Below are 13,347 nucleotides of genomic sequence, written 5' to 3'. Positions count from 1 at the left end.
TATACCTTCTTCTCCCACCCCCATAATTTGTATTCTAGACTGGATTATTTCCTTATATTTAAAAATGATTTGCACAGAGTGGTTGATTGTAAAATAGGCGTTATGGATATATCAGATCACACTCCAGTGTATATGGACATTACCTTAAGTGGGGGAAGAAGAGATACAACCTGGAGGTTGAATACAAGTATTTTGCATTTAATGAGGGAACAAGTTAGAGAAGACATCCAAAATTATTTGGCCGAAAATGGAAATGAGGAAGTTATGCCTACAATTGTATGGGATGCATTGAAAGCGGTCATAAGGGGGAAAATTATTGGATACAGCTCAAACTTAAAAAAGAAAAGAAATCAACGTTTAACAACTCTACAAACGCAATTAAAAGCTTTGGAAAATGCACATAAAACGAATTTAAATCCGAGCGTGAAAATCGAAATAGATAAAACAAAGAATGAAATTAATGAAATTCTTTCAAGTGAAATAAGGAAAAAGATGACTTTCATGAGACAACGATATTATGAATCGGGGGGAAAATCTGCAAAGTTATTGGCTTTCAAATTAAAAAAACAACAATTGGACAATACAATTCATAAAATAAAAGATCCCCAAACAGATACTATAGTCTCTAAATTGGAAGATATCCAACAAGCATTCTTGATATTCTATAAACAATTATACACTCAACCGATGGTGGATGGTGGTCTCATAATGGCTTTTTTGGATGCAATTAAACTACCAAAAGTAAACGAAGAACAAAATAAAAACTTAATCTCAGAAATTACTGAACTTGAAATAAAAAAAGCCATTTCTGATTGTAAAACTAATAAAGCTCCAGGACCGGACGGCTTTCCCGCTGAGTGGTATAAGGAGATGAAGGACCAACTGGTCCCGATTATGAAAACTTCATTTAATCACGTTCTGAAATTTGGCATAATGCCCCCTTCCTGGAATGAGGCATCTATTTCTTTGATCGCAAAGGAGGGAAAGGATAAACTTGAGTGCGGAAGCTATCGCCCCATTAGTGTGCTTAATCAAGACTATAAAATATTTACACATATTATTTCTAAGAGACTAGAAAATATTTTACCCCAAATTGTTAGTGTGGACCAGACAGGTTTTATTAAGAAGAGACAGACACAAGATAACATTCGCCGAACTTTACACATTATAGACCAGGTAGTTAAAACTCAGGAAAAAATGTTACTTATAAGTCTTGATGCCGAAAAGGCATTTGATCGGGTTAATTGGGAATTTTTGTACAAAATTTTGGGAAAATTTGAATTCCATCAGTCATTTATAAAGATGATCCAAGCGTTATATAAATGTCCAAAAGCGAGAATTAAAGTAAATGGAGCCCTCTCCAAATCTTTTAACCTAGAGAGGGGAAATAGACAGGGATGTCCAAGCAGTCCGTTGTGCTTTGCCATTTTTATTGAGGCGTTGAGTCGGGGTATAGCTCAGAATAATAACATTACCGGGGTGGGGATGTTTGGCCAAGAACACAAAATCTCTTTATTTGCAGACGATGTGCTGATATATTTGACAAATCCAGACTCATCCTTTCCAAGTCTTCTCTCTTACCTGGATACTTTTAGTTCATTATCGGGGTACAAATTGAATATTTCTAAAACACAGTTACTTAGTTTCAATTACACACCTACTCAGTCACTAACTTCTAAAATTCCGTTAAACTGGGAATTGGAACATATAGAATATCTTGGAGTGAATGTCCCAAAGGATTTATCCAAATTGTATGACGTGAATTTGAAGCCCTTATGCCAGAAAATTAAAAGTGATATAAGAAGATGGGATATGATACCAATACTTAGTTTTGAATCCCGAATTGAAACTGTCAAAATGAACATTCTACCTAGGATGTTGTATCTGTTTCAAACACTTCCGATCCAAATTAGTGATGAACAATTCAACAAGTGGGATAAATTAATCTCCAGGTTTATTTGGCAGGGGAGGAGGCCTAGACAAAGACTAAAGACACTACAGTTGGCTAAGGAGAAAGGGGGCCTTGCTTTACCCTGTCTGAAGGACTATTACACATCAGCCCAAATGAGAACCCTGTTGTGTTGGTGTAATACAGATTATGAAGCCAGGTGGAAGGAAATAGAAATAAAAATGTCTAATGATTGCCCAATTCAGGCCATACTTGGAGACAAAAGACTTATTAAGAAACAGATGCAACGAGGTAATCAGTGGATCAATGTACCACTGAAACTTTGGTTAAATTTTATTAAAAAATATAACTTGCATGAATCGATCAAAATATTAAGGTGGGCTTCAAATGACCTTGATTTTACACCAAACACATTAGATGGGTTGTATAAAAGTTGGATCGGGCGAGGCTTGACATCATACTGTGTATATTTTTCTGGGGAAACCATGAGGGACTTCCAATCAATTCAAAGACAATTTCAGTTGAATAATAACGATTTCTTCAGATTTTTACAAGTTCGGCATTATATAACAAGCTTCATTCCAAAGGATAAAAATGTTTTTGAGATACCTATATTGAGGATCTTTATTAAGACATATCAGGATGATTCTGGTTTCAAATTGATTTCTAAACTATATAAGGACTTTCAAGACATTAAAACTTCAAACACAAGCTATATTAAACAAAAATGGGAAGCGGAAGCAAATACGGTTATGTCACATGAAACCTGGGTGAAACATAATGCTTTCCAATGGAAGATCACCAGTTCAAATTCATGGAGATGTTTTGGATGGAAGTGCCTCAGCAGATATTTTATAACACCTGCACAGAGTTCACACTATTCGGGCTCACCCGGTTGTTGGAGAAATTGTGGTGTTCAGAGAGCAAATCATTATCATTTGTTTTGGGCTTGTCCAATGATACAGAATTTTTGGAATAATATTCGTTCAGAATTAAGAGTAATATTTAATTTACGAGAGCCTTTAAATTGGGACGAATTATTGTTTGGACTCCTATATTCTGTGGACACAAGCAATGAGATGAGACGTTTGTTTGGTATGTTGAGCATGGCGGCACGGAAATCAATAACAAAAAAATGGGCGAAGGCGGACCTCCCCACCCTGGACGATTGGCATAACCTGGTCTACTCAATGTTTGTCATGGAACGGATTACACTGTACAGCAGACTGCAAAAGGACAAATTTGACAAGATATGGGAAAAATGGAAATCCTATATTCTGACTAGAAGACCAGAATTCATTTGATCATGCGATTATTATGTGAGGTTGTAACTGTACACCCTTTTTTGTTTTTGTTTTTTTTGTTTCTTTTGTTTTTTGTTGAGTGTTGTTGTGTTGTGGTGTTTATGTTTAAAACAAAAGTCTAGAAAAATTTAATAAAAAAAAAAAAAAAAAAAAAAAAAAAGAAATTTAACCAATGAAAGTCAAACATTGCTTTTCAACCAGGCTTCAACAGAATTACTTAAAAAAATAAACTCATGAAACAGACCTGGACAAAAATGATGGTACCCCTAGAAAAGACTGAAAATAATGTGACCAAAGGGACATGTTAATCTAAGGTGTGTCCAATAATCATCATCACAGGTGTCTACAATCTTGTAATCAGTCAGTGAGCCTACATATAGGGCTACAGGTAGGTAAAGGTCACAAAGGAAAGAGTTGTCTCAGGAGATTAGAAAGAAAATTATAGACAAGCATGTTAAAGGTAAAGGCTATAAGACGTGGCCGCAGGAAGAAAATTGATGACAAATCAATGAGACGGATAATACGAAAGCTAACAAAAGAGCCCAATAAAACTTCTACACAGATTAAGATTGAACTTCAGGCTTAAGGAACATCAGTGTCAGATCACACCATCTGTTGTTGTTTGAGCCAAGTGGACTTAATAGGAGACAACCAAGGAGGACTCCATTGTTGGAAACAAATCATAAAGCCAGATTGGAATTTGCCAAACTACATGTTGACAAACCACAAAGCTTCTGGGAGAATGTCCTATGGACAAGGGACATCAGCTCTATGTTCACAGACAGAAAAATGAAGTATATCAAGAAAAGAACACTGTCCCTACTGTGAAACATGGAGGCTGTTATGTTCTGGGGCTGCTTTTGCTTTGCTGCATCTGGCACAGGGTGTCTTGAATCTGTGCAGGGTACAATGAAATCTCAAGACTATCAAGGGATTTTAGAGAGAAATGTGTTGGCCAGTGTCAGAAAGCTTGGTCTCAGTCCCAGGTCCTGGGTCTTTCAACAGGACAATGACCCAAAACACACAGCTAAAAACACCCAAGAATGGACAAGAGGAAAACACTGGACTATTCTAAAGTGGCCTTCTATGAGCCCTGACCTAAATCCTATTGACCATCTTTGGAAGGAGCTGAAACATGCCGTCTGGAAAAGGCACATTCAAACCTGAGACAACTGGAGCAGTTTGCTCATGAGGAGTGGGCCAAAATACCTGCTGAGAGGTGCAGAAGTCTCAATGACAGTTACAGGAATCGTTTGATTGCAGTGATTGCATCAAAAGGTTGTGGAACAAAATATTAAGTGAAGGGTACCATCATTTGTGTCCAGGCCTGTTTCATGAGTTTATTTTTTTATAATTCTGTTGAAGCATGATTGAAAAGCAATGTCTGACTTTCATTGGTTAAATGTCATAGAATTTTTATTTATTTTTACTTTTGTCAGATTCAAGTTATTTCTGTGAACATTGTGAGTTTTTCTTCATTAACCAATGGGTACCAACAATTTTGTCCACGTGTGTAGTGTATATATTAGGCCCATATAAGTCCCATTTGGTCAGGAAGGTCTGACTGGAAGAGCTGGGCAATTCTTGTGGGTTTTATTTTTTTTGTCTACAGCCAATCCTCTTTCAGGCTATGATTTTGTAGACTTAAATTGGTCTATGGAGCTCAACAGTGACCACCCGCATCCTGATTCCGGAAGTAAATTTCCAATATATTTTTCCTATTGACTTTCTGAAAAAAATTAAAGAATAAATAAAAAATAAAATAATAGTTATAATGATTAAAACTGCAAGCAGCGATAAAGGCCCTCGCCACCTCTTGCGACTGTGGGGTACATGCCACTGCAAAGTTTGCGCCTCTCGTCTGCTCTTACATTGCCCCTTCCCCTAAAATCAGTGTGTGTGTAATACTACTCCATTCATTCCAATGAGACCATTTATGACATTGTCACACCTGCACGGTTGGAAATACAGGTATGTCTTCACTGACTTTTTTTGTTCAGTCTGATGTATGTATGATGTCTGTTGCACATGGGTCTTGGTTAGTTTTCCCAATTTTCAAGCATTTTGAAAGAAAATCCAAGATGGAGATATTAAAAGTAAGAGCAATTTTGCAAAAATGGGGTTCAGCTCAATATGGCACACTTCCTGTTGGGTTTAGGATGGTCATAATAGAGTTTACTTGTCATGACATGGGCTATATTCATGCCAAGTTTCATTTTTGTATGTTGAAAAAGATTTGGAGTGTTCTTCCATTGGCGTAATGTATATAGACTTTTTAAGGGGGCACCACACAGACATTTTTCATCATTTTCTATTGTGCTTTTAGATTACTCTGACTTTTGGGAAACTTGAATGTCTGTCTGTATGTCTTCATTGGCTTTTTTGTTCAGTACGGTAGTGTGGATGTCCATGCCGAATTTGAAATGTTTGTGACAAAGTAATTTTTTGTGGCTGTAGAGCAGTTTTATATCATAGCTCTAAAATTGTACATCACGTGCAGGTCGTGAATGCACAAATATTTTATTAGGAGCGATTCAATTCAACAATGCCTGTGAGAAATACGCACGTTTTTATGCTTTTCAGAATTCCCACTGATTTGTGGATTAGCCACACCCACATGTTATAATTCACAAACACAAATCTAAACAATAATATTTCATTGCACATGGGTTTTGGTTAGTTTGTCCAATTTTCAATCACTTTGAAAGAAATTCCAAGGTGGGCAATGGAGTTCCACCCAATATGGCCGACTTCCTGTTTGGTTTAAGAAGGGATCATAAGTTGTTTTTTTTTTTACTTGTCATGACATGGGCTATCCGGCTGCAAAAATAATAAAATATAATGGAATTTTTTTTTCCACCAATTATTTTTCTCCTAAACCATAAAAGCTACAGTCATGTGACTTTCTCACATTGTGCCCCATCACAAATAAGGCCCCTGTGAATTTTTTCACAAGTCCACGACTAAGCGATTGTCTTCTATGAATTTCTGAAAATAAAATTTCAAGACGGTGCTAGAGAGTCATTTTGTTGGATAGTGCCTTGATTTGCACATTATTGCGTTCAACACAAAAATCGTTTATGCAGATTTGAGAGCTGATTTTTTTTCTGGGTGAGACTCCCATTGGCCCCATGAAAATCAAAGTTTGAGGGGGCGCTAGCGAGTTATCGTTCATGTTTTTTCTCGGGGTCTTCGGTGACAATTAGACCTCATCAAGTTCTAATTTTTGATCCCAGTCACTGGGATATTGGGTTGTGTTTAACGCTTGATTTTTGCTATTTTCCAGGCTCTGGAAGCAGTGTTAATGAGTCCCTCCCTGGGATGTTGTCCCAGGCTCGGGCCTAATAATAATAATAAAAAAAAAAGTCCAACCATTATTTTTCTCCTAAACCATAAAAGCTCCAGTCATGTGACTTTCTCACATTGTGCCCCATCACAAATAAGGCCCCTGTGAATTTGTCCACGACAAATCGATTGCCTTCTATGAATTTTTAAAAATAAAATTCCAAGAGGGCACTAGAGAGTCATTTTGTTGGATAGCACCTTGCTTTGCATATCATTACGTTCAGCGGGCGAATCTGCATAAATACTGTATTAACTTTTTCCAAACAAAAAATCTGTGAAATAAAAAAATATATTTTTTAAATATTCCAGAAATTGCGATTTTGTTGAAAATTCACCATGACCGCCCCCATAGTCATATTCAAAATGTAATTGATAATCTTTAATCACACACGAGTTTAGTGGGTTTTGGCCGAATTTGAAGTGTTTGTGATGAAAACTGTGCGAGGAGATGTCCTGAATGTGAGGGTGTGCACTTTTGTCATTCCCGGGTTTGATCCAATATGGCCGACTTCCTGTATGTTTTAGGGCAAGGACATAGTATTATTTTTTTCTTGTCCTAGCATGTTCTATTTTTGATATGAGTTTCAGATTTTTACGTTGACTTTGACCCCATGTAAATCAAAAGTTTGAGGGGGAGCTACCGAGTCATTTTTTATTTTTTCTCTGGGTCTGTGTTTACAATTTGAGCTCATCGAAATCTAATTTTGGATACCAGTCACTGGTATGTCGGATCATGTTTACTACTTGATTTTTGCCATTTTCTGGGCTCCGGACGCGGTTTTAATTAGTGCAACGCTGGGACGTTGTCCCAGGCTCGGGTCTAATAGCCCATTATTTTCCTCCTAAACCATAAAAGCTACAGTCATGTGACTTTCTCACATTACGCCCTGTCACTAATGAGGCCTCTATTCATTTCCTCATAAGTCGACAACAAATAGTTTGTCTTCTATGAATTTTTGAATATGAGATTTGAAGAGGGCACTAGAGAGTCATTTTGTTGGAAAGCGCCTTAATTTGCATATTATTACGTTCAGTTCGCAACGCTCCATTAGCTTTTTTAAACAAAAAATGTGTGAAGGAATTTCTTTTTTTTATTTTCCAAAAATTGCAACTTTGTTGAAAATTCGCCATGACCACACCCAAAGTCATATTCAAAATGCAATTGATAATCTTTAATTGCACATGGGTTTTGTGTGTTTTGGCCAAATGTGAGTCATGTTCTGACATGTTCTATTTTTTTATGCTAGTTTCAGATTTTTACGTTGACTTTTTCCTGGGTCTCCCATTGCTACTGAGTCATCTTTCATTATATTTTTTTGAGGTTTTTGGTCAAAATTAGAGCTTATTGAACTCTAATTTTGGATACCAGTCACTGGTATGTTGGATCATGTTTACTACTTGATTTTTGCCATTTTCCGGCCTCCGGACGCGGTTTTAATTAGTGCTATGTCGGGACGTTGTCCCAGACTTGGGCTTAAAAATAATCTTTTTTTTTTTTTTTTAATGCCTAAATGATAAGAGTTAAAATGATGGGACTTTTCACATGCCCACGACAAAGAGATTGGGTTTTTATGAAAAATGAAATTTGAAGGGGGGCACTATAAAGCCATCCTAAATGGTAGAGCCGTATTTTACATGTCATTACGTCCAGCTCAGAATTATGCACGTGTGTCACCATTTGCATAGGCTGACTTCCCTGTAGGAAGTCAGCCTATAGGGTTGGCTTCCCTATAGGGTTTAGGGAGGGCCATAATATTTTTTTTTACATGTCCAGACATTTTTGATGTTTCATTTGTCTGACATTTATCTGGGCCGGGCTCCCATTGGTGCAATGTAAATACATTTTTGACGAGGCACTACTGAGCCTTCTTAAATTTTTCAGTAAAGACCCTGAGAAAAAATAATGAGAGCTCACTGAACACCATTTCTATATTTCAATACCACTTTCAATGCACTAATATAAGTTGCTAACAGGCCTTTTTTTTTTCTTAATTTTTTTTATGCCTAAACGAAAAAAGTTAAAATGATGGGACTTTATCACATTGTTCTCCATTATGAAGAGCCTCTGTAAATTCTTCACAAGTCCATCACAAATACAGTGAGGCAAATAAGTATTTGAACACCCTGTGATTTTGCAAGTTCTCCCACTTAGAAATCATGGAGGGGTCTGAAATTTTCATCTTAGGTGCATGTGAATCTAAAAAAAATCTGGAAATCACATTGTTTTTTTAAAATAATTTATCTGTATGTTACTGCTGCAAATAAGTATTTGAACACTTGAGAAAATCAATGTTAATATTTGGGACAGTAGCCTTTGTTTGCAATTACAAAGGTCAAACATTTCCTGTAGTATTTCACCAGGTTTGCACACACTGCAGGAGGGATTTTGGCCCACTCCTCCACACAGATCTTCTCTAGATCAGTCAGGTTTATGGGCTGTCGCTGAGAAACATGCAGTTTGAGCTCCCTCCAAAGATTTTCTATTGGGTTTAGGTCTGGAGACTGGCTAGGCCACTCCAGAACCTTGATATGCTTCTTACGGAGCCACTCCTTGGTTATCCTGGCTGTGCTTCGGGTCATTGTCATGTTGGAAGACCCAGCTACGACCCATTTTCAATGCTCTAACTGAGGGAAGGAGGTTGTTCCCAAAAATCTCACAATATATGGTCCTGGTCATCCTCTCCTTAATACAGTGCAGTCGTCCTGTCCCATGTGCAGAAAAACACCCCCAAAGCATGATGTTTCCACCCCCATGCTTCACAGTAGGGATGGTGTTCTTTGGATGGTACTCATCATTCTTCTTCCTCCAAACATGGCGAGTGGAATTAAGACCAAAAAGTTCTATTTTGGTCTCATCTGACCACATGACTTTCTCCCATGACTCCTCTGGATCATCCAAATGGTCATTGGCAAACTTAAGACGGGCCTGGACATGTGCTGGTTTAAGCAGGGGAACCTTCCGTGCCTTGCATGATTTTAAACCATGACGTCTTAGTGTATTACTAACAGTAACCTTGGAAACGGTGGTCCCAGCTCTTTTCAGGTCATTGACCAGCTCCTCCTGTGTAGTTCTGGGCTGATTCCTCACTTTTCTTAAGATCATTGAGACCCCACGAGGTGAGATCTTGCATGGAGCCCCAGTCCGAGCTAAACATGACAGTCATGTTTAGCTTCTTCCATTTTCTAATAATTGCTCCAACAGTGGATCTTTTTTCACCAAGCTCCTTGGCAATTGCCCCGTAGCCCTTTCCAGCCTTGTGGCGGTCTACAATTTTGTCTCTTGTGCATTTTGACAGTTCTTTGGTCTTGGCCATGATTTATGTATGTATACTAAATCACAGGGTGTTCAAATACTTATTTTCATCACTGTAGATTAGCTTTTATGAATTTTAAAAAATAGAATTTGAAGGGGGCATTATCGAGCCACCTTCAAAGATAGAGCCCTAATTTGCATGTCATTACGTCCAGCTCAGAAATGTGCATGCGTGGTTCATTGGGTCCATTCAAATACAACAATGTATGTGAAAGATTTTTTTTTTTTTTTAATTCAAAAATTTACATTTTGTTGAAAAACCACCGTGCCCAACATTTATAGTCGCTGACTCGCCCTCTTTGCACATTTGTGCTCGGGGGCTAATAATAGTAATAGCTTGAGACTTAAATTATATTTAAAATTGGTTTCTGAAACAGTTCATTTTAAACATGCTTTTTGGGATTAAAAAACATCTTATGGATATTGGTGACCACATAGCTGATTAGCACCCGTTGTGGCTTTAAAGTTTTAATATGAGTTTTTTTGAAAAGTCTATGGGAAAAATAAAGGGAAAGTTTACTTCCAGAACCAGAGTGGACTTCAATATGGGTGGGCCTGTAGCGCTCCATACTGATAGCATACAGAGAGCACAGACTGCAAGCAGAGGGACACAGAGGGAGAACAGAGGAGGCACATACATGGAACAGAGGAGGCACCACGGAGAAACAGAGGAGGAACAGAGCACAAGCAGAGGGACACAAATGAGGAACAGACGAGGCATAGAGGGCACACAGAGGAAGCACAAAGGAGAGACAAAGGAGCAGCAGAGGAGTGCAGAAAAGGAACGGAGAAGGCACAGATGGAGGACAAGGAGGAAAAGAGCAGGAACAGACGGAGCACAGAGGAGCAGAGGAGGTATGAGCACAAGTAGAACAGAGGAGGTACAGAGGAGGAATAGAATAGGCACAAAGGAGGAGCAGAGGGAAAGTAGAGGAGGAGCAGAAGAGGCACAGAGGAGGTACAGAGAAGGAGCAGAGGAAGCACAGAGGAGGAGCAGAGGAGGAGCAGACACAGCACAGAGAAGGAGAAAACAGTCGCAGTGGAAGCAGTGGGGTGCTTTATTCTCAACTACTCTCAGACTAAAGGTGTCCCAATCATGTTTTCATGTGGCTAAGGTGCTGACAGAGCCAGTCTTTTTCTGAACCATCAGGTGTACCAAATGCAATGATCTGACCTCAAACCTGGACTATATCCTGTGAGCTGAGTCTAAGTCAAACACAGACCAACATTGTGAAGGAGCCTCTAGCCCAGTGTGGGCCTAATGTAGTTCTAGCTAAGAGGGTTGCTTTTAGTCTGCACTTCCTTAGATTAATGCTGGTTTTGTACTGGTTTTAATCTCACTGAAAAGTAGTTAGTTTCTGCATGATTTTAAAAGTACCTTCGTTGACTGAGGGGATGTTAGGATTAACTTGGGGCCCTTGAGGAGGGCCACCGGGGGCCCCAGACCCAGGAGCAGGGCCGGGGGCAGCAGCAGCAGCTTAGAGAAAGACAAGGGGAGAAACAAAGTCAAGAAGAAGGACAGAGTTAGAAAGCAGTCCAGAGCAAAGCAGTGGAGCAAAGTGACCAGGGGGCCAGGGGGGCATTCCATGAGCGGCCTCCACATAGGGAACATAGCTGGACTCTAGATTAGTGGTGTAATACATCTCCTAATGCTTTGCCTGGTAAATTAAAGGGTTTTCCTACCTGCTAAACAGGGCTGCAGGGCAGAGACTGAAGCAAAAACAGTACAAGTCCTTTTCATTGCCAGTGTTATGCGTGTGTAGTATTTGAAAAATTAAGATGGATATGTGCACCGATAATACATTTGAAATGATATCAAACTGAGTTTTAGTGCATTAAAGGTTATGACAAGTGTACTCCTCTCCTGTGAGATCAATTCGGTTTTATGGATAAACAACCTCCCAGCTATTTCCAGGGATTCCACAGACACAGACATAAGCTATGTGAAAAATGAGTGCTCCTAAAGCTGCTGCTGAGAATGACACAGGACAAGAGGACACGAGGAGACACTGGACCGTGAGATGGACAGAGAGCAGAGCTACGGAGCTGAAGCCGGGCAGTGTGTGGGAGCAGGAGAGATATGGCACAGTGGTGTTAGGACCAGAGGATGAACTTAGGCTTTATAATAAGAGTTAGTTATTTTGTGTTTTATATTATTTTGTGGGGATGAGGCGGTCAGTGACATGCAGCTGTGACATAGTTATTATAATGCCTCTACATTAGGTGGTGTTACATATGCTTCTAAGATGCACTTCTAGAGTGTGTTGAGTGAGCGCGGGCAACTGTGAGGGCCTGACCTTGCTTGATGTGAGCCTGGGGTGGTGGGCTGCCCTGGGAGACAGAGCTGCTGCGCCTCTGGCTCTCGGGGGTCCCTCCAGGACGAGGAGGTCTGCACACACATACAATATTCAGCAGGTCCAGCAGAGGGCAGACACAGGTCACTTATCCAGTCAGAGACACTGTCCATCAGGCTTTGGGACAGTGGTGCCAACTGTCCCCTGCATTACTAGCACAGAAACACTGCCTGAGGAAGACTCACCTGGCCGGGGCCTTCCTCATGTGCTCTCCCACAAAGGTGGCATTGGTCATACCCATCAGGGTGTTGGCCAGAGAAATGACGGACAGCAGGTGTTGCGTGGTGACTGCACGGGACAGGCCATATGTGCCTTTGCCCACGATGTCCGATAAAGTCAACTTTCTCCCAGTAGCCACAGACAGCTTTCTCAGCAGAGACTCCTGAGGCCGAGGGGAGGGCACAGCATAGTTTTTTCAATAAAACATTATTGCAGAACTAAAGATGTGGATGTAAATTGCAGAAACTGAAAGCATATTTGCAAAGTCTATATAAAAAGCTCTTTTTACAGCAGGGGTTGATAAAAAAATTAAAAAATTAATAAACACATACACACACCCCCACACACGTACACCACTAATTACAGTAAAGATCTGCTTTTAATATATGCTACAAACTGAGAGTGGAGAATCTCATACTTGAGAACTTGAGATGTGAACTAAAACTGCTAATCCAGACCACATATATTAAACATCATGAAAAACAGAAGGGCACACGTCCTCATCCTGTGTGGTGGGTGTCACCGCCCACAGAGCAGTGGGACTAACCTTGAATGTGGGAAGCATGAGAGACATGTGCCCGCCTCTGGAAATAAGGCCAAAGGAAATGGGGCAATGTGGCCGGAGCATGCCCAGGCGCTCCAGGCAGATGAGGTCCAGCTGCTGGTTGAGGCCCCATGCATGCAGGCAGGACATGAAGAGCTTGGCTGTGTCCATCGTCAGGTTGTACTCCAGGAGAGACAGAGACTTGGACTTCTCTTCGCGTCGCCGCTGCTCTTCCTCTTCCTCTTCATCATCATCCAGAAGGTGCTCTTTTATGGTCTCCTTCATGGTCTCTTTCACCTGAGAACAAGAAGCAAGTGAGGAGGGCACCAGGGCTGAACTAAAGGATAGACCAGAACTAA

At 39.9% G+C, this 13,347-nt stretch overlaps 2 protein-coding genes across 3 annotated transcripts in view; one reads left to right on the top strand and one right to left on the bottom strand.

Annotated features, from left to right (window-relative positions):
- The window catches only part of LOC117391464 (WD repeat-containing protein 7), a 57,084-nt gene that overhangs the window by 16,652 nt on the left and 27,085 nt on the right, over positions 1 to 13,347 (bottom strand). The window contains exons 17-20 of one of the 2 annotated variants that reach the window (XM_055231840.1): positions 12,992 to 13,285; positions 12,411 to 12,607; positions 12,169 to 12,260; positions 11,250 to 11,348 (exon numbers count right to left, since the gene is read on the bottom strand). In XM_055231840.1, coding sequence (XP_055087815.1) covers positions 11,250 to 11,348; positions 12,169 to 12,260; positions 12,411 to 12,607; positions 12,992 to 13,285 — 682 coding nt within the window. The remainder of the gene's footprint in view (positions 1 to 11,249; positions 11,349 to 12,168; positions 12,261 to 12,410; positions 12,608 to 12,991; positions 13,286 to 13,347) is intronic. The other variant, XM_033989283.2, reaches the window with a different exon arrangement.
- The window catches only part of fech (ferrochelatase), a 112,868-nt gene that overhangs the window by 73,598 nt on the left and 25,923 nt on the right, over positions 1 to 13,347 (top strand). The window lies entirely within an intron of this gene.

Source organism: Periophthalmus magnuspinnatus, chromosome 23 (genome assembly GCF_009829125.3).
Source record: "Periophthalmus magnuspinnatus isolate fPerMag1 chromosome 23, fPerMag1.2.pri, whole genome shotgun sequence".
NCBI classification, from domain to species: domain Eukaryota; kingdom Metazoa; phylum Chordata; class Actinopteri; order Gobiiformes; family Gobiidae; genus Periophthalmus; species Periophthalmus magnuspinnatus.
Note: the sequence above shows the minus strand (reverse complement) of the source record. Positions and strands in the feature narration are given on the sequence as shown.